General features: G+C 45.0%; 2 protein-coding genes across 4 annotated transcripts in view; one reads left to right on the top strand and one right to left on the bottom strand.

Moving 5' to 3' along the window:
• Nucleotides 1–1356, top strand: part of FBXO11 (F-box protein 11) — a 70309-nt gene extending 68953 nt beyond the window's left edge. For both annotated transcript variants that reach the window (XM_053974761.1, XM_053974762.1), the window contains exon 23: nucleotides 19–1356. In XM_053974761.1, coding sequence (XP_053830736.1) covers nucleotides 19–148 — 130 coding nt within the window. In that variant the 3' untranslated portion in view covers nucleotides 149–1356. The remainder of the gene's footprint in view (nucleotides 1–18) is intronic.
• MSH6 (mutS homolog 6) lies at nucleotides 1323–15531 on the bottom strand. 2 transcript variants are annotated; one of them, XM_053974752.1, is made up of 10 exons: nucleotides 15471–15531; nucleotides 13721–13923; nucleotides 11098–11270; nucleotides 7399–9943; nucleotides 5829–6094; nucleotides 5160–5277; nucleotides 2824–2913; nucleotides 2184–2338; nucleotides 1824–2023; nucleotides 1323–1479 (listed from the first exon to the last, which is right to left on the bottom strand). In XM_053974752.1, exons 2-10 carry the CDS (start codon nucleotides 13878–13880, stop codon nucleotides 1398–1400), a joined length of 3789 nt encoding a protein of 1262 aa, XP_053830727.1. In that variant the 5' UTR covers nucleotides 13881–13923; nucleotides 15471–15531; the 3' UTR covers nucleotides 1323–1397. The 2 variants fall into 2 exon arrangements, with proteins under 2 accessions (XP_053830727.1, XP_053830728.1); XM_053974753.1 differs by lacking the exons at nucleotides 11098–11270; nucleotides 13721–13923; nucleotides 15471–15531 and adding an exon at nucleotides 10852–10915.
• Between the last annotated feature and the right edge of the window lie 4806 nt (nucleotides 15532–20337).

Here is a 20337-nt window from a genome sequence, read left to right on the forward strand (position 1 = left end):
TGTCTCTCTGTGTTGTAGGTTTTTCTGTGACTGTGGTGCTGGAACACTGTCCAATCCTTGTACGCTCGCCGGAGAGCCTACACACGATACAGATACACTATATGACTCTGCTCCACCTATAGAATCTAATACATTGCAGCACAACTGAATTCCTTTTCAGAAAGAAAGTCCTGCCATTCTAATGTCATAACTATTAAAACTTTTTTTTTGGAGGAAGTTACACTTGCCCATTTCTGCAGAAAGAGACTGTGTTAAAGCGGATGTGTGAGGTGTTGACACTATGGAGCTCAACCTACCAAAAAAGAAAGTGGCAATATGTTGACTCAGGATAACAGAACTGGGCGTTTTAGCATTACTGTGTAAACAAAGACTTTGAAGGGACAGAAGTGAAGAAAAATAAGCTGCAATTTTGTACAGATACCAACTTCTGAGAGCTGGTGTTTTTACAAGTAGCATTGAAACGCAGTCCAATTTGCAGTAGTACTATTCTGTAGACAAGCAGCATTCTTTGTTGCTGCCTTTATGGACATGGGTACCAATCGCTTTTGTAACATGGTAAAAATGTGAGCTAGCACTTCTGCATTTCTTTTGATTTTTTAACATTTATTCAGATTGAGAAATATGAATTTAATGCTTTAATCTCATGTAGTTTGTTTCTAATTTCAAGCAAAAAATCTTATTGTACTTGAATGTGTCCTGTTTTGTTAGCACACCTAGACTTGCTGTAACTGTACTCATGTCCCAGTATGTACCTTCTTTCTATGAAAGAGAAAACACTAATCTTAAATTATATCCAGCAATTTTTCTGGTGTCCTCTGAAGTTAAAATAATCTCCTCCCCTGCCCCAGCAATAGTCTGTACTCAAACCACCCTAACAAAAGAAAGAGAAGCGAGTGTTTTAATGAGACTTCCTAGACTATAATGCACTATAAAACAAAGTACCCATGTAACTAAGTTTTGTGAAAGAAGTTTTACTATGTTTTAAAGTACACAGTAGAAAGTCTCCTCAAAACAGTCTTGTACTTTTACTCTGTTCATAGTTTTTTTTGAACAGTCTGGACATTACTTACATAACCTGCTGGAAATCACAGCAATTTCCTGCTCTAATGAAGCTGAGACAAGTATATATACAGCCCTATACAGTTTCATAGCTTTTTTCCATTTATGTGTATTGGTGACAGTGGGTAATCAACAGCCTGAAAGTGTATGCATGTACCATAACATCTAGACTTAATATATTGTGGAGTACTCAATAACCATTATGTAGAGGGTAGGTATGAATTAAAGGGTTTAATTTCCTAGGAAAGACAATGGAAAAATGGTCATTTTTAAAAAATAAAGTTTATTAGATCATAACGTTGTCTGCTCACACCTTCTTGAGTAACCCGTGCGAGTTCCTAGAGCCGGTCGATCATCGCCGTGAGTTTCCGAACCGCGTTTGCATCACAAGTTGTTCCATCCACCACCTGGCACAGGTACCTGAGGGAAATAACCACCTTTACTGACAGGGACACTGAGGGGCAGAGCTTAAGGCTGCCTTTCCTGCAACAGCTTTAGGAGACGTGGATGCTGGGCCTGGTGTAAAGGCTGCCAGCGGCTCCCCCCCAGCACCTCTGTGTGCAAATTCGGACCAGCACAACGACCCAAGGCTTAAAATACTGCTTATCATCTCTGCCCTCCCCCAGTACCTCCCTCCCAAAAGGTTCACAAAAGTAGTTGTAACTGCCCCTCCGTGCTGTAACTGAGCAAAAGCCACTGCCCACATATTAAGATGGGCTCCTGTAAGCCATTTGCAACTTAGATACAGAAACCCAGGGCCTTACCTAAATATTCTCAGCGAGATGGTTGTTTTTTCAAACTCTTTGGCTTTTCTGTGCCCCTTCTGAATGACTTCCTCTGGAATATCTGCAAGTCTTGCCGCGTTGAAGCCGTAGCTCTTTGGGCAGGCTCCTTCAATGAACTTGTACAGGAACGTGATTGTTTCCTGGCTTGGATCCTCACTCTCATTTTCAACCATGCACGCCTGGGAAGAGCGCAAGTTAAGAGTTCGCAATATTGACCTGCAGCCTAAGAAACGCATGGGACATCGCGTCCCGTTCCCAAAACACCCTTTTCTCGGGGCAGAAGAGCACAGAAAAGCAGGAGAAACGCCAGCAGGGAAAATCCCACCCTGGCACACGTACCATGTGTCCCAGGCGCACGGCGCCGCTGTGGGAATAGTCCTCCACCAGGGAGTGGTAGTGGGTGGAGAACAGCGTCCGGCACCGGATCCTCTCCGCCAGCTCCTGCACCACGGCGCTCGCTATGGCTGTCCCGTCAAACGTGGCCGTGCCTCTGCCTGGGGACACGAGGGGCACAGCAAAGTCAGCCCACAGTTCCCGTGCTGCTGGAGACAGGCGCCCTACAGATGGACGCAGCGATGCATTTGTAGTGTGTGTTCGTTCCCCGCTGTGTGCGAGAGCCACCAGCACCAGGGGCAGGTGACCTGGCTGTTGGCCCCGTAACAATCACCCTCTTCTGCACTGCAGAAAAAAAGATGTTCCTGCTCTCCTGAGGTTTGCTGCAAGTAATTATGCAAAGCAAAAGCAGGAAACCGCAGCTGGAAATAGAGCACCAATGACTGGGAGTGGGAGGTGGTGACGAGTTCCCAGGGCACCCAGGATGTGTTCATGTTGGAGAGGCTGAGACACCAGTTAAACACCAGCATCATTATGATGAAACTGGCCCTGAGTACTTGGCTGCCATTCAGACAGCCCAAAAACCTTGCAGCCAGGCTTTATCCCTCAGATTTAGCTTTCATCTATTACAAAATAGTCTGATTACCCAGTTCATCCATGAGAACAAGGGAGTGCTCTGTTGCATGCTGCAGAATGCTGGAGGTCTCGCTCAGTTCAACAAAGAAGGTACTTTCACCTTTAAAGGAAATGACAAAAAAAAAAAAAAAAAGCCATGAAGTAGTCAAAGATTTGAGAACCACAACTAAAACCTCATTTAATCTGCACTAGAATCTTTGTTAAGCTAAAGTGAAACTCAGTAGCAAACTGAACAAAAACATGACACTTTTTTTGCAGTGTGAAAACAGCAGGTTCCCATTCACCAGAAAAAACAAGTTTTGCTTCCTATAGAGTACAGGTATTATTTATTAATTAATATTAATTTTATTAATTATTATTATTTATGTACTGTATTATCATATGACCTGTATTAATAGTATTCTTATTAATTAATTGTGCACAAGCACAATTAATTAAGTTTTCAGGGCAACACACCTGATTACTTTTAATAGCACCAGTCAAAAGTAACAGCTGGACAAAAAGAGGGGCACAAAGGCTACAATGGGGAGAGTTTTTGTCCCTTTCTTGCTCTGAATGCATAGGATAGGCCAAAGGTGTTTGTGGCTTTCCAGTAAAAAAAACAAGCAGAAAATCAAAGACTAAGAGACTGGAATTACTGGTTTGGTTGTGATGTCAGGAGGGAACTATTTGGATAATAAAGGCTTTATTTGTATCTTCTCTCCTCGAATGAAGTATGACAAAAGCAATATTCTGCTGCTAAGGCTCAAGGATCTCATGGGAGTTTCAGCAACCCAGATAATACATGGCCTGAAATTTACACCTGGAATTTGTTTTAGCAGATTACGAGCAGAATTACACAATTATTCACACTGTTCCACATGATAAACCCACACTTACAAAGTTGGGATTTACTTGTTCTTTGTGGAGATCATTGCAAATTATCACAAGTAGCAGCAATTAATGCAATTTATTCCATTAAAGGCAAGCATTTATTTCCTGTACACATGCTGCATGAGCACTGCTTTGCTCTAACATAAGTTTTCTAACATGAATTATTAAGCAGCATCCACCAATCCTGATTTTCTGCATTTATTTAAAGAAAGTACCAGGATTTAACGTTTTTAACAATATTTAAGAATAACCATTTATTTGGAAAATAAAGCCCTAAAATTTTATTACTGAAAAAATTAGCTTCATAAAAGTCCTGCTGACATCCCTTACAAAGTGACTGCTGTGGAACAAATTCTGCTGTGCTTTCCTATCTACACTGTGCAAACAAATGCATCAAGAACAGATTTCAAAGCTCCTTCTTTGCAGTGTTCACCCTCCTCACAATGTGAAATGTCAAATTAGAAGTACAGTCCTCAGTTAATTTAAAAAAAATTGGAAAATGCTACATTTTGCTAGACCATCTCTCATGAAGAAAGGGCCCTTCTCATCTCTACCATAAGCACTTAAGTATTCTTTCACACTTTTGATTCCTTCCTGTACTGAAATTAAACAAAATGGAAATGAGCTGGGCAAAGAAAGCCTTAGTAACATTCTCTAGCTGCAAAGAAAAGCCTTGATTTGGGGAAGTATAAATATTTTTTTTAATTAAGAACTTGGAATGATTCATTTCCAAATTCCTTCTGTGCAACAAGTTCAGTGGGCTTAACTCCTTTCATATTCACTGACCCATATTTTTCAGCAGACAGATCACAGAAAACCTGTGCCCTCCTTAATGAGCAGTGATACTACTCTTACCACAACAATCATTTTATTTTTCTAGCCCAGTGGCACTTTGCCCATCACCACTGGCAGACTTTACCATTCCACTTGTCGTGTCATCCTCCACTTGTGCCTTCCTCTCCATTAAAGGAACAAAATACTCCAAGAACTGTCAACTACTACTTCCAAGAAGGACATCTGCCTCTCTTGCTCATCAGAAGAAATCAGATTTCAAACATAAGGCATTCTGACTGAAACAAGGGACTTCTGTAGACCTTACAAGAAGGTACAAAAACAACTCCTGTGCAACAGCTGCCCCAACATCACTGTCCTATTTCAGAACACTTACAAAAAGGTATCAGTGAGAGTAGAATATAATCAATTTTAAAAAAAAGATGTTCCTCAGACTTAGATCCAGCTGGGAGTTAGGCTTTTAATATTAAAATTCATTAGGAAGTGATCCTGTGTGTCTGTCAAAAATCAAACGGACGCACACATGAAAAAAAACAAAGCCTAAGTACAATCCTGTCTCCACTCTGAACAACAAGAGAAGAGTGCCCAGCTCTCCCTGCAAAATCTCCCAGCTCTCCCAACTTGCCACTCGAAGCAAGAGCAGGAAGTTGGTGCCAGCAGCCCTGTGTGTCAGGCACTCACCAGCCATGATCCTGTCGGAGGCGCCGAGCCGCGTGAAGACGCGGTCGATGGGCGTGAGCCTGCAGGCTTCCGCGGGCACGTAGCACCCCAGCTGGGCCATGACCACCAGGAGACCAGCCTGCACAGCAAACAGGGACATTCACATTGGCCCTCCTGCTTGCAGTTTCAGTTCCACACACGCAACGGGGGCACGAAGCTGTGTTTCCCCTAAAACAGGGACTGGAGTACATAAAGTTTCCCGCTGCTTTAACAGCTCCAGGCTGCAACAGCAGCATCTCTGGCAGAACTGAACTGCTCTGAAAGCCTTCAAAACACAAATTATCACAGCAAGCAGTGCTTATAAAGCAACCTCCCCGCTGATCTCTAGTTTCATCTTGTTCAACCTGCAGAAGCATCTTTTGCTAGCTGATGCCAAGTCCTGGGTAAGTCCCTTGAAAAAGAGAAACTATGCTCTTATCACTTCTTCCCAACCAACTCTCCTAGAACAAACAGAACTTACCCCTCCCTAAAGCAGAAAACCTCTCTGAACATGAGCACTTTCTACCAGCCTGTGCAATTGCTGCACACCCTGAAGGCCACTTCTGGGATCTCCTGTGACACCCTTGACAGCCAGGCCCTGTAATTCCCTTACCCGAGCCCCAGAGGTACCGTGGGACACGTGACAATCACCTGTCTCATCAGCGTAGATTTGCCACCCATGTTCGGGCCAGTCACCAGCACACAGGAGGCCTCACTGCTGCTGCCTTCATCCTTGATGCCTATCACGATGTCGTTGGGAATAAAATCATCCCCAAAGAAAGTTTTTGTGATGCAAGGATGGCGAGAATTCCTCAGTTCCAGGAAGGGAGGAGCATTATCCCTAGGCAGCAGGATTTCAGGTCGGCACAGAGGTCCATCACCGCCTTGACTGTAGTGAGCAAGGGACATCAAGACATCTAGAAAATTAAGAGAAATTCCAGTCAGTCACACCTTCAAATTTCTTCATACACTGGAATTCATTTACTCATTGAACAGCAATTTTGTAGAAACAATTTTTTTTTTTTTTACTCCATTTTCCTCATGAGGGAAATACCCACAAAGGACTCCAGAACAAGTAAAAGATGGGAATATTTACAGTGTCTTTCCTCATTCCTTCCAGATTTCTACAGATGTCATTATAAAAACGCTCCTCTATAGTTTTTTTAGTTCAAAAGTCTTTAAAACCCACATCATTTCATTTCAAAAGTACATGTATAAAATACTACTTTTTATTGCATTGGTTTTTCATTTAGAACAAGGAGAAAATCAGCTTCTGTGACAGTGAATTACTTTGTGAAGAATCCTAATTCTGCTTCAAAGTTGCCAGAGAAAACTGTATAAATATTAAAACTCTGTGTGTCCAGCAGGAAACAGCAGCACAAGACCCCTCAGTTAGCTGAGCCCCGAGGTTCTGAAAGCTGATCACCTACACAATGAGACTGTTCATGATTTTAGAGGCTTTATGTACACACATTACAGCTGAGCCTGGACACTGAATTCCTCTCTGCTGGGAACCAATTCAGCACTTGCCCTGAGCTGTGGTGTAGCTGATGTGACTGCTTCCCAGCTCTCCCAGCAAATCCATTCCCAGCCAACACTCCCTGCCTGCCTGCCCTCCCTTTTCTGCTCTAGTGGCATTCAGAGAGTGCTTTCATTTTTCCCTGGAACAAAGACATCCCAGAGTGCCTCATCTTAGCAGAAAATCCACAGGACAGAAGTATGTCAGTCCTGAGGAGGGAATACAGGAGGTTGTTCTATCCCAGAAATTTAAGGAGGATTTGGGGAAGCCTTCTTAGTAGACTACCTTCTTCAAGGCTTGACACTGAGCACGTTCATTTTTAAAGGATGGCCAGAAAGCATCCTGCTCAGATGGAAAGGAACTTGCCAGCAGGTTAGACTTTTACACCTCCATTTAATAAGAAGCTACTAATCCACACACAAGGCTCTGGAAGCAGTGAGGCCCACCAGACTACACCAAACTGGGAGAAACACTTGGCTGCACATCTTACAGCCACGCAACAGGAATGAAGAAAGAGCTTGCAAACATCACAAGGCCCAGCAACTGTCCTGCTATTTAGCAACAGGAAGGAAAGAAGGGAATCACTGTTAATTCAAGAGCTTTCAAAGGACAAGTGAAGAGCTGGACCCAGCTTCCCCAGATCAGATTTCATCAGCACAAGGGCTAGTTTTACCGCGTGTCAGAGGGAGGCAGAGCTCTTACCCAGCACAGCAATGCACTCCACAGCTGTCTGCCAGTCCTTGCTGTTCTTGTCGAAGTTGTAGAAGAGGCGCCTCATGCAGTCCTTGAGGGCGGCGTCGCGGCGCTCCTCGGCGTTCACCATGGCGGCCAGCATCTTCTCGATCTCCTTGGTCCAGTAGCGCTTGTAGCCCTTCCTGCTGGACCTCAGCTCGTACTCCTCGGGCAGGTTACGGGATATGACGCTTTCTGGGATTTCCATCTGGTACCGGTTCTTGCCTGTCCCCCAGTACTGCACGGATTTGGACCCGAGCAGCTTGCGCTGCTTATCCAGGTACTTCCGAAGATCCTCCTCGAGAGCTCTGATGTCCTCTAGTGCTCCATCATAATCAGGGTCAAAACCGAGCTTGGGGGTGATCACCCCCGTCTTCCGAGCCTGGTTGTGATCAAAGGCAGTGTCCCACCTCGTCAGCTCCGCGCTCAGGTCTGGGAAGCGGCCATCGGGATTTCTGGCTTTGCAGGTGACCAGCTGCTTCAGGACTCTGGATTTGAAGTCACCGGCAAACTCCTCCATGAATTCGACAATTTCATTCATTACTTTGAATCCCTCCAGGGTAGACAGAAAGTCAGCGATTTTTTTTTTGCTGTATTTGAGTTCTTCATAGAAGATGGCCCTGCTGTCAGGATGGTTCTGACTTTTGAGTGGTGACCCAATGCTGTGAATTTTGCTGAGCAGTCTTTCAAGGTCAGGCAGTTTCTTGAGGTACTCACTGACTTCAGACATTTTATCTGGCACTGCCAGGAGGTCCTCGACAGCATCCAAACGATCATTGATGGATTTAGGGTTACAAAGCGGAGCGCAGAGCCACTGTTTCAGGAGTCGCTTCCCAAATGGGGTACAGCAAGAATCAATCCTCTCCAACAAAGTACCTTCTGTGCTTCCATTGGTTCCATTCTGCAGGACTTCCAAGTTCATCAGGGTGACTCCATCCAGCACCATCCGCTGGCCTGTTCTGGCAAACAAACTACTGGAACTCATGGTTTTTGCAGTAGCAATATCCACAGGGACATATTCCTCGAAGTTTGCCTGTGATAACAGCTCCTGATCAATCAGACATTTTTTGAGATAGAAGACACATCCCCCAAGAGCTGACAAAGCTAATTCACTGTTTTCACCAGGAGTTAATCCCAGGGAGTCACTCTCTGAAGTCAGAGATTTGATTACAGAGGGCAGACAACATCCATTTTCAGAATTCTGCTTCTCCTTGAAATATCCTTCCTCAAGAAGGACTTTTAGTGTTTTAGATGCATTCCAGAACTGAGAACCCGAGACCAGCCCTTCCTGAATGCAAGAAACGAGTGAGCCCTTCAGTATCTTCTGTGTGTCCACAGACAGGTTGCCCTTCTCAAACAGCACCTGCACAGGGGTGTAGTGAGCTACCAAAGTCCTAAACCTGGAGCAGTGGCGGTCGTCTGGGAACTGGCCAACGTGGAACTTCCCCATGGAGGTGTCGACGAAGCAGACCCCGTAGACGCGCGTCCCGGCCGAGTCCTCCTTCTCCTTCACGCACAGCAGGAACTTGCTGTGGTTCTCGGAGGGGTCGCAGTCCATGACGCTGTAGGTCTGGGTTCCCTTGGTGATGATCCTGCAGATCTCCCGCCGCACCACCTTGTCAAACTTGGTGGAGTGGCCCCCGGACTTGCAGCGCGCCTCCATCATTTCGGGCGTTTCCGTCTGCTCCACGCGCGCCACCTTGTAGCCCTTCTGCACCAGGACGTCGGAGAATCGGCCAAAGGCAGTTTCTGGAAAACCTGAGTGGGCCCAGGAGCCCTTCATGAAGATCAGGCCCAGCTCATTGACGCCAGTGACCGCGTCCATGTGATACAACTCATAGAACTTTCCGACCTTGTAGCAAATCACAGCATCAAAGTTTTGGCTCTTGAGCTGCCACCACCTGCGCACGCCCGGCGTGCACTTGTTGAGGTAATCCTCGGGCACATACAGAGTAGAGGGGTCGTAATTGGGGTCACCCTGACGCCTCCTGTGCGCATCCCTCCTCTTCCCTTCTTGCAGCCAGTCAAGCTTTTCGTGCTCCCACACTGAGAAGCCACCAGTGCCTCCACTGCAAGCATTTCCTTGAGATTCAAAACTTTCAGGCGCTGCAAACGATGTCAGCTTAGACTTGGCTTCTGAGGAGACCGTTGCTGCTCTTTTGGGTGTTTCAGAACATTCATTTCCCAAGCTACTCCTTTTAGCAGGCTTTTTCACCTCACTTCTCTTTCGTTTAGAAGGGACTTTTATGGGGCTCTCTGCAACACTCTCTGCCTCTGTCTCTGTGTCAGAAGACTCATTTTCATCCACCCCACTACTGGCTTCCTCACTGCTTGCTGCTTCTTTCCCATCAGGCTTGAACTCCACATCAGAGCCATCGTGGTCACTGTCAGAATCCAACACTCTCCTTCTCTTGGCTTTTACAGCTCTTTCCCTGCTCATCACTCGCTTATTGCTTTTCACGTCCTCCTCACTATTGCAGTCTTCACTGTTGCCTGATGCATTTTCACTCATCTCCTGGAAAAATAAATTATTTTGTCTGTATTTATTATTGTCTGTATTTATTTATTCTGGCTACAAAGATACTGCTGCATAAAGAAGTGCAAAAATGTGCAGTAACACAGTACTTATGATGCTTCAAGCAAGAGACAGCAGAGCCACAGCCAATTCCATCTCAACAGATCTCAGGTTTTTTCTGGATAACTAACTGCCACTGGCCAGTGGCATAATTACTCTTATTTCTGTTCTTCAGAGACTCATTCATTACTGTGCTTATGTGATGCTGATGAACAAAGCACTTAAAACTACACAAAAGAGAAATATGGCACATGTAGGAGAAAGAACCTTTTCAGCCTCAAACTTTAATGGAAAAGCAGCAGTGGAGGGACTGTAGTGAGTACAAAGGGCCACTGCACACAACGCCTGGAGTGGCACCTGTCCCTCAGGGCACTGTCACACTGGAGACTGAGTAGATGAGCTAAGGGAAACCACCACCCCACTGACAGTTTCCTCATGCCATTCCTCTCCAAAGAAATCCATCCCAAGGCACAGGGTGCTACTGAAATAACAGCTGAATCAAGACAACATGAATACAATACAATAAAACATCACTTTTTAGTTACTCCTCCAAGACTGCTGTTAACAGTGCAAGAACTGGTATTTTAGCGCTACTCCACAAGATGAGGGTGGGCTCCAAAAATTCAATTTAGTGCCTTAGATGAAACAGTCATAAAGCGATAAATTTATACATTAAGACACACTAAAACTTCAGCTCAAACTTAGGGCAACTTGGACTATGAATAACAGATTGAGAAGATAAAATGATGCATGAGAAAAAAGCATTTCTCAGTGAAAAAGCAGGTCACCAGGAAGTGATGAGTGAAGAGAGTCAGAGAAGTTAAGTAGATTGTGAGGTCAGTCCTTACCATACAGAACACCAAAGAGACTTGTCTTTCCAACTAGAAAAGATGAGAGACCAGCATATGACCTGACAACACAGAAGCAGTACAAAAAAAAAGACAAATGGATACATATGTGTGCAAGATTAACAAGGAGATAAGCTGTGATTACTGTAACAGAGAACTGCAGGATATTCCTTGCTTAGCTCCAAGTCACAGCTTCTAAGTTCTAGCAATATTTCTGCAAATGACAGCAATTAAGAAACATTTTACCTCCATTTCTTCCTCTTCCTCCTCTGTGTCTGAAGGCTCATTGCATACTGCCAGTTCAAGCCTCTTGGTTTTATCTTTGCTCATGGCATCATCTGCCAGCACCATGGCTCTTTTAATTTCAGGCTTTGTGCTGTAAAACATACCTCCCTTCATCGTCTCCCCATCTGATGAACCTGTAAAAAACACAGATTTATTAAGAACAAATGCTAAATGCTAGACTTAACATTTGTTAAGTCTAGAATTTAGCCAGTGTTCATAGTTCACTTTTAAATGTATTCAGACAACTAGCATTCATATTCAGATAAGTGAACTTCTGTGCTGCTACCACTCATTCCCACCACATCTTAAATACAGCAACCTATCACTCCTTCATCCTGATGAACTACCCCTGGGGAAAGAATACACATTCACAAATGAAATGCCTACCTACATGAACACTTGAAGAATTGCTTCTATTTCTGTAACTCGTTAGCACATGTGAGCCCTCCTAGGCTGAGCTCTGACTCACACTGACTGTAGTTAATACTGAATTTAACGCTGGCAGAGCAGCAGACAGACCTGACCGAGACCACAGGGCTGTTTTGGCAATGGCAGGTAAGCTCAGCCAGAGTTACCTTCACTTTCTAGGCACGAGCCAGCTATGGCACAGACCTCAAAGCTCTGCTGGCCTCCAAACTGCTGCTCTGAGTGCAGCCAGGCACCCAGCCCAAGCCCATTAGCCAGATTAGCTGATGGCCAATCACGCTGGCCACTCAGCCTGACACTGCAGGGCAGTGAACAAAGCCTGCTATTAATGTCTGCTCCATGCCCTCCTCCTCCTGCCACCAGCTGCACACAACACAAACCCAAAGCCAACCAACCCACAGACTGATTTCAGATCCTTTTCCCCACTCCTGTGAATCCCATCACTTACTGAAGCTTCAGCTCTAAACCAGCGGCAGACTTGGAGGAGGCCAAACACCCCAGAAACAAATCAAACAAAATCTTTACTCACAACCAGCTCAGAGTTCACAGTAGCAAAGCAGGGAGTTACAAGTAGCTGCTTCTACAGCACAAAGGCAACACATTAACAATCCAGATTTCCCTTTTGGTTTTCCAAATGCAACCAGGCGGTCTAAAAGTATTTTGCATTAATATTAAATGTGACTGAACAACGCCAGAAGAAAAATCTTCTCATGTAATTGAGCTGCCCCTCTCAAGGGTGCAACACCTGCATATTCACTTAACCAGCTGCTCTGCACCTCCACTCCTTCATGCCCACCTGTTACAGGTCTGGCCTTGTGCTGTCTGCATTTACTCAGGTACAAAAAAATAACACAACCCAAGAAACCTATCCATTTTCTTACCCAAAGACCCTAACACTTCTCCTTTGTATACAAAGATGCTTTTTGTTTGAATTTAAAGCAAACCAGGTATTTTAAATATTTTTACTCTTCTCTGCATTCAACTCTTCTCTGCATTCAACACTTCTCCTGTGATGGATCTGTGTATCTGTGCTTAAACTTCGTTTTGGCAATTTTCTTTTGGTAAACAAATTCCCCTTACCTGTATCTGCTTCTAAGTGCAACTACAAGCTCTCAGAATATTTTGATTGTTTTCAAATACTTTCAGGAAAGACACATATAACCATGGACCAATTTACTTGCAATAAATTATGCTAATGCTCATGGCAATAACATTACCATTTTAATTTAAAACTGTGGCTGATGTGCAGCACACTGAAGTTTAGAGGAGACAAAAACGTGGCCATGTGATCACGAGATGGAACGCTGACTCTAAAGAGGGAGAAACTATTTAAATTCAGTTTTTTTCAGTGACACAAGCAAATCCTACAGGGCATCAGAAATACTGTATTACATATGAAGTACCTGACTAACAAGACAGTTTACAGCCCATTATTTAGTTTTCAGCAACAGTAAAACTATGAAAAAAAGGGGAAAACAGATTATGTTTATTAAAAAGGTGAGATTTATTATGCAAAATGTTAACTCTTGATTACATTTGATTTTCACTAGTTAGCCATGCCATTTCTTCAGTATGACAAACATCAACTCTGATCTGTAACTACAAGCACTGCTCTCACCAACACTCAATGCTCAAGTTATATCTTTTATTTACAAAATTGCTGCACTGCTGAGAAGCAACACTTCTGCAGCAGAATTAATTTTATTAATTTCATTTACCCAATATCCTGGGCCTAGCCTTTTAATTCTGGACATACTGCAGTTCCTAAACAGCTGCTTAAAAACTGGGTTTGGACACTTCTAATATTTTTAAGGATATTAGGGCTAAAAGTGGAAATACTGGATTTATCTTTTACATCATTTTTATATTGAAATAAAGGAAATCTCTCCAAAATCAGCAAGCTTTAAGTTTGCTTAATTAGTTGTTCTAATCCAATAAACAAAAGGGCTTAATGTTCTATGCTTCAATAATTGTGTAAACACAAATCTACCTGTAACACTCAAAAGCTTGTCGCTTACAAAACACAAAGCATGCTCAATTCTACTCTTGGTTTTGCTGCTCTTTCTCTGTGGAGAATAACATATCCTATATTCCAAGCCTGTAACTCCAAAACAAGTGGCATCATTCCATTTCAAACAGTTTTGTTTCTATCTCTTACCTTTATACGGCTTCAGGTATTTAACACTGATCCAACCCCTTGTAGGGCTGTCATCAAAGAACTGCACGTGGACACGAGTGGATTTTCCCTTTCCTCTGAGTATTGTTCTTTCAGTGGGGTGGTTGTAGATGAGACACGGCCACCAGGGATAACCTTCCATCTTGGCCCACACCAAGTCCCCAGGAGAATACTCACAGGAGACACTGCAGAGACAAAAAAATGTGTCATTTAAGGAACACAAACATTTGGAACAGCTCTCTGCATAAATGTCACTGCACACTGCTGCTGAGCATTTTGCCCTCCTATGGTCTTTGGAGGCCTCCCGGGGGGTGCAACCTGGATTACACAGTTCTTCCATACCACCACCAATGCTCGTCCTAAACTTCTTTGATTTGCTCCTCCAAGTTCTGCCGCATTCCCACAGGGACAGAGCTTTATCATAGGATGGTTTGGGTTCAAAAGGACCCTAAAGATCACCTAGTCCCAGCCCCCTGCCACGCACAGGGGCACCTTTCACTAGAGCAGGTTGCTCAGAGCTCCATCCAGCCTGGCCTTGAACACTTCCAGGGATGAGGCATCCACAGCTTCTCTGGGCAACCTGTGCCAGGGTCTCACCAACCTCACAGTGAAGAATTTCTTCCTAATATCTAATTAGACCTACTCTCTTTCATTGTGAAGCCATTCCCCCTCGCCCTGTCACCACATGCCCTCTTCCTGTAGGATGTAATTTTCAACCAGGCACTTAATGAAAAGACTAAGACTTAAAAACCCCTCAGGCTACAAAAAATGAATAAACAAAAAACTCTACCTGCACTGCAAAGCACCTGATGCAGCTTTTATTTGCTGTCTCCTCCTTCCCACAGATTTCACCCCCAGCCACTGCCACGTTCCCACCGATGATGGCTGGGGACACTCCTGCAGGCTGTGGCCCAACAACCAGTGACACTCAGTTTGCTAACATGTGGCACACTTGCCATCTCTTCAGCACAAGAGAGAGATGGAGCTCTTGGAGCGGGTCCAGCAGAGGGCAACAAAGATGATTTATGGGAATGGAGCATCTCTCCTAAGAGGAAAGGCTGAGGGAGCTGGGCCTGCTCAGCCCCGAGGAGAGATGACTGAGAGGGGACTTCATCAGTATGTATAAATACCTAAATGAGGTATTTATATATATACCTATTTAGGTATTTATACAAATACCAAAATGCCAAGAGGACGGAGCCAGGCATTCCTCGGTAACACCAAGCATTAGGACAAGAGACAAAGGGCACAGAGTCCCACCAGACCACAAGGAAGAACTTCTCGACTCTGTGTGTGACTGCGCACTGGAGCGGACTGGCCAGAGAGGTGGAGCCTCCCCCACCGGAGATATTCCAAACTGTCTGAATACACAGCCCTGTGCCATGTGCTCCGGGATGATGCTGCTCGAGCAGGGAGGTTGGGCCCGACGCCCCACTGCGGTCCCTTCCAGCCCGACCCACCGTGTCATTCCACTGCACAGCGCGGAAAGCAAAATCTAAAACACCAAGTACAACGCTACTTCCGAAGAGCACGGGCCCGACCGCACGGCCCCGTCCCCGCTGTCCCGCCGGGAGCACAGGGCCGCTGCGGGCGGGCCCGGCCGGGCTCCACATCCAGAGAACGGCGGCGATTGCGCCAGCGACGGCGCGACAACGACACGGACAGCCCGAGGGTCCCGCTCCGACCGCCGGCGGCCGCAGCTCCCTCCCGCCTCCCCCGTCCCCGCCGGTACCTGGCGGCCTTGGCGGCCGCGCCGCCCCCCGCGCCCTTCTCGCCGTTCTCGCCGCGCCGCGCCGCCGCTCGGCCCGCCCCGCCCGGGGGGCTGCCCGCGGCCTGGAGGCCGTTCCGCTCGCCCGAGGCGCGGCGGCGGCGGGGCTCGCTGCGGGGCTCGCTGCGGGGCTCGCTGCGGGGCTCGCCGCCGGCCGCCCCCGGCGGGGCGGCCTTGGAGAAGAAGCGGAGCAGGGTGCTCTGCCGAGACATGGCCGCGGCGGGAAGCGCGGGCCGCGCTGCGCGCCAAACCCGCGCGCCAGGCCCCGCCCCGGCCCCGCCCTGCCCCGCCCTCAGCTTTGGCGGGAAGCGCTGAGGGACGGGCCCAGCTCCCCGCCGGCCCTGACTGGGGCGGAACGGGGACATCTCGAAATTTCCGCGAGAAGTTTCCTTCGGCGGTGTCTGATCTTCGCGCGCGTGGAGAATGCGTGTTTTGTGATTGGCTTTTTCGCAAATGTCGCGATGAATGCTGTGCGCGTGGTGTTGGAAAGTTACGCCGTGTGGAAGACGCCAGTCGCTTGTTTTACAAATTTATAAAAGTTTAATAAAAATAAAACGGTTATAAAAATAATAATACTAGTAATAAAAGTTAGACAATTAGAGTTAGGACAATTAATGAGACGATAACAGCAAGGAGTTACAGCCCGGGCTGGGTACCTCTTTCCGGACAAAAATGAGCCAGGAAAAGGACCCCGTTAAAAGAGAATTTACTCTTTAAGAGGGGTAACCTGTTGCATATACAAAACACTTCATGATTATGCTTATATTTTATTTAAAACAAGAAATTCATCTGGTACTTGTCAAAAAGTTTTTGTTAATCCTCAAGCACCTTCGAGTCTAAGTCAGGCTTGAAGAAGTTTGTTTCTGTTGATAAGGAAAACCATCAATTCCTCTCCTCTGGAAAATTTAGGGGTTTCTGTAATTGTTATCTCTGTGCAAAGAATTCCTTGATTATCTCCTCCTTTTCTAATAAAAAGAATATCTCACACACATAGTTTCTATTTTAACTACTAAAGCTTAATTTTGATTACAAAACTACATTTACTATATTATTAAAATGTTAATACAGCATAACTTTCCAACCTAGCATAACACATATAGTAAATATCTGCGTAGAGCCATATAATATGCATTTTTCACATGCCGTATTAATTCTCTCAAGTAGTGTGTTGAATGTATTTTTAGGTTATAACACAATGTTAAAATAGAAACTATGCTATGTAAGATACTTTTTAACTAGCTCAAGAAGGAGATGGGATAATCAAGGAATTCTTCGCACAAAGATAACAATTACAGAAACCCCTAAATTTTCCAGAGAAGAGGAATTTATGGCTTTCCTTATCAACAGAAACGAAATTCTTTAGATTTAGATTTAGACTCGAAGGCGCCTGGGGATTAACAGAAACTTTTTGACAAGTCCCAGACAAATTTCCTGTTTTAAATAAAATATATGCATAATCATGAAGTGTTTTGTATATGCAACAGGCTGTTGCTTTTAAAGTTATTCCTTTGTTCACAAGGCATGCTTGTCGTGGCTTAAGTGCCCGAGAGCATCCGGACGTCCGGAATTCTTTGCTTTTTATTGTCTTGCAATTGTCCTAACTCTAAATTTTTATTGCTCTAATTGTATTACTATTTTTATAACCATTTTATTATTATTATTAAACTTTAAAAATTTAAAAAAAACCAAGTTTTTCACAGCGTGCTTCCAACCCTAATCAGCAGGGAAGGGGATTTAACCCGCTGACGAGCAATCGCTGAGTGACACCCGGGACAAGTTTTTAAAAAGGCAAATTACCTGTGGGTAGGGTTACCTTGTGAAGGTTTAGGGCTCAAGGTGATCTCCCACCTCAGGGGAGGTTAACAAAGCCTGGGGAGAAGGATGTGCAGCTGATAGTGGACACAAAGAATGCAGGATTTACGGGCCACAAGGACATTTGGCAGGACCCCAAAGATAAGGAAGAAACGAAAAAAGACAACTCAGCAACTGTGCTGAGCCAGCTCCAGTGTTAATTCTGGGAGATGGTGACTGTCATCTCACCAAGCCACGGACCCAAAAAACCCACTGACCCAAAAGAAGGGAAAGACTGAGTATGGGACTAGTCAGCAGAAGAGTGAAAGAATCATTAATAACCAGAAGATAGACCAGTAATTAATAAGAGAACTGTGTAACTTTTAGCCAGTGAACATTAGTGCCTTTGTTTATTAGAATGTATAAATATTTAAAGGTTTTGGTAGTTTTTGTGCTGGCCTTGTGGCTTTGCCACCCAGCACCCTTTTCTGTGCAGAACTGTGAATAAACCAAATACCTCAGCTCCGTGTGTGTGGATTGGCCTCTCGCATACCAAGTCAAAGAACCTATTTTGGGACAACAGCTACTGCCCCCAAACCCCTTTCCCTGCCTGCCATGCTTGTGCCACAGGATCTCTTCCCATGGTTTTGTTTTTTTTTTTTTTTTTTTCATATAAATTGGTGAGGCTATGTCCTTTAAAAGCAATTTTCTGATGCATTATAACGCATGGTGCACGTGGTGTGACCCTTGGGGCTGTCCTGTGCGGGGCCAGGAGCTGGAACTCAATAATCCACGTGGGTCCCTTCCAGCTGGGAGTATTCTGTGGTTCTGTGACTTTGTAAGAAAATTCCATTCCATGGTTCTTGGCTGGTATATGCTTGAGATACAGGAGCACCAACCAAAAATAACAACTTCTTTTTATAAGCTTAAATCTACAGAAAAATTATTATTTTATTATCATTTTGCAAATATTATTACAAAAATTGTGTTGCCCCCAAATAATATTTGCAAATATTATTATAAAAATAATTCCTATTTGCTTATTATTATTTGGCAAATTATTATTTGCCTCCAGATGCCAGTTAGCACAGCTTTTCCTTTCACTAACATTGCTGCTTGACATTTCCAAAAGCCTCTCCTTCCCTGCTGCTCAGCTGTAGCAGAAAAAGCCACAGATGCGCTCCCACCGCCAGAAAAACGTGGAACTGCAAGTTAGGGCTTCAACCACAAGAGGTCCTGCAAATCCAGCCAATATGGGAGGATTTTGAAAGGCTGGTCCCTCTAAAAGAACTATTTCCTTTTAACATCAAAGCATAGCTTCCATTTAACTCGTCACCCACTGCATTCAGAAACGCTCTGGTGTGGTCTCTGCCTCCAAGTGAAGTACAAAAGCAAAGGCATTTATTTTCCTGAGAAAAGCGCAGCAGATTCCCCTGCCTGTGGCCTGTGGAGTGCTTGGAAGTGGAACATGCTGCAGGATAACCCCCTCAGCAGGTGTTGCTGTTCCTGTCAAAAACACTCACCGGGACCAGTACCCACACAAGTGTTTGGGTGGCTCATTTTTGTCCTTTTTTTTTTTTTTTTTTTTTTTTTTTTTTCTGTAAATAGTCAACACAATTTAAATTTTTTCTGGAAAATGACAGTGATCATCCATCTGGCAGGTAGAAGCAGGGAGATGGGATGAGGCAGGAAGGGGAAAAACTTGGGTGAGTGCTGGAAGCAGGCCCAGTTTTAGAGATAAAGACTGTTTTGAACAGACTCCTGATAGATTCTCCCTGGAGATTACTCCTGTCTGGTGATATGAGGAGTGGAGCCAACAGGAAAACATGAAGGGCCATCTGAATTTGGTGGCCTCCTGAGCCAAGCTGCTATGAGTGCCATAGAAGTCATTTTATTGTTGGGGTCAAGTTTGGTGGCCCTGGGGTGAAAGAGTTACCCCTGCAGCCCCCTGGAGTTACAAGGCTACAGATCTGAGAGAGCTTTGGGGGAAATATTTCAGGGTTAAGGCAAAAGATTCCAAAAGAGGCTCTAACCCCCGATGTGGTCCAAGACGTTTATTCCTGGAGGTTTCCAGGGGAGGAAGAGGGAAAGAGAGCAAACAAGGAAGGAACAGGGCATTATCTGGAGTCCTGTTAGGAAGAGATAATTGGCTCCCAGCCAGTTGGGTCCAGAAAGGAAGGAAGGAAGGGTTAGACTAACATGGTTACAGCTACAGGGGTCTCTGGGGGGGGGGGGAAACCATTTCCCAGAGTGATGCAACACCGGGGTTTCTTCAGGCTGGGAGAGGCATGAGTCAGTCCTGGTGACTCTGCTAGAAGAGGGACAGGTTATTGATTTGGCAACAAATGTCTCAAGAAGAGACTGTGATCCTTAGACTTCACAGCCCACGTGGTCCAAAAGCTTGGGTGAGGAGCCTGGCAACTTTTTAATTTGTCCCATTCCACCATACCAGTTCTCCAGGTCCGGGGTGTCCCTGTGTCTGTGTCTGGGCATGCCTCCGTTTATGGTGACAGCCACCTGAAAAATGTCACACTGGAAACATACCTAAGTCTGTCATTTAGAAAGTCTGGTTCCAACATCGGGCACCCTTGCTAAGGCGATATCCACAAAGACGTAGAAATTTAAATTTGCAAAAATGGGTTGTTGTATATCCCCTCTTCTCTGGGATCAGGCTGGGGGAAACACGGAACACAACAGCATTTATTAGATATCTTTTGTTATGCTGTTATTAATAGCAAGGGACTCATTACACCCTGCATTCATTTATTCCCTCATGTGGCTCACAAACATCTGCACTGACGGGTGGAGCAGGAGTTGGGAGACCAACCCCAGCTGGTTTCTTAAAAGCAGAGGTGTGTGTTGATGTGTCAGGATGTCATCAGGAAGTCCCTCCAGATCATTTTGTTTCATCATTATTATATATGTGTGTGTGTGTGTGTGTGCTTTATATATTCATGTCCACAGATAGACAGACAATCCTGTAGTTTTGCATACAGCAGCCTTCATGGATGTTGCCTGCGTTGTGCAACACCCATGGCTG

This window comes from Vidua macroura, chromosome 3 (genome assembly GCF_024509145.1).
Source record: "Vidua macroura isolate BioBank_ID:100142 chromosome 3, ASM2450914v1, whole genome shotgun sequence".
In the NCBI taxonomy this organism is placed as follows: Eukaryota; Metazoa; Chordata; class Aves; order Passeriformes; family Viduidae; genus Vidua; species Vidua macroura.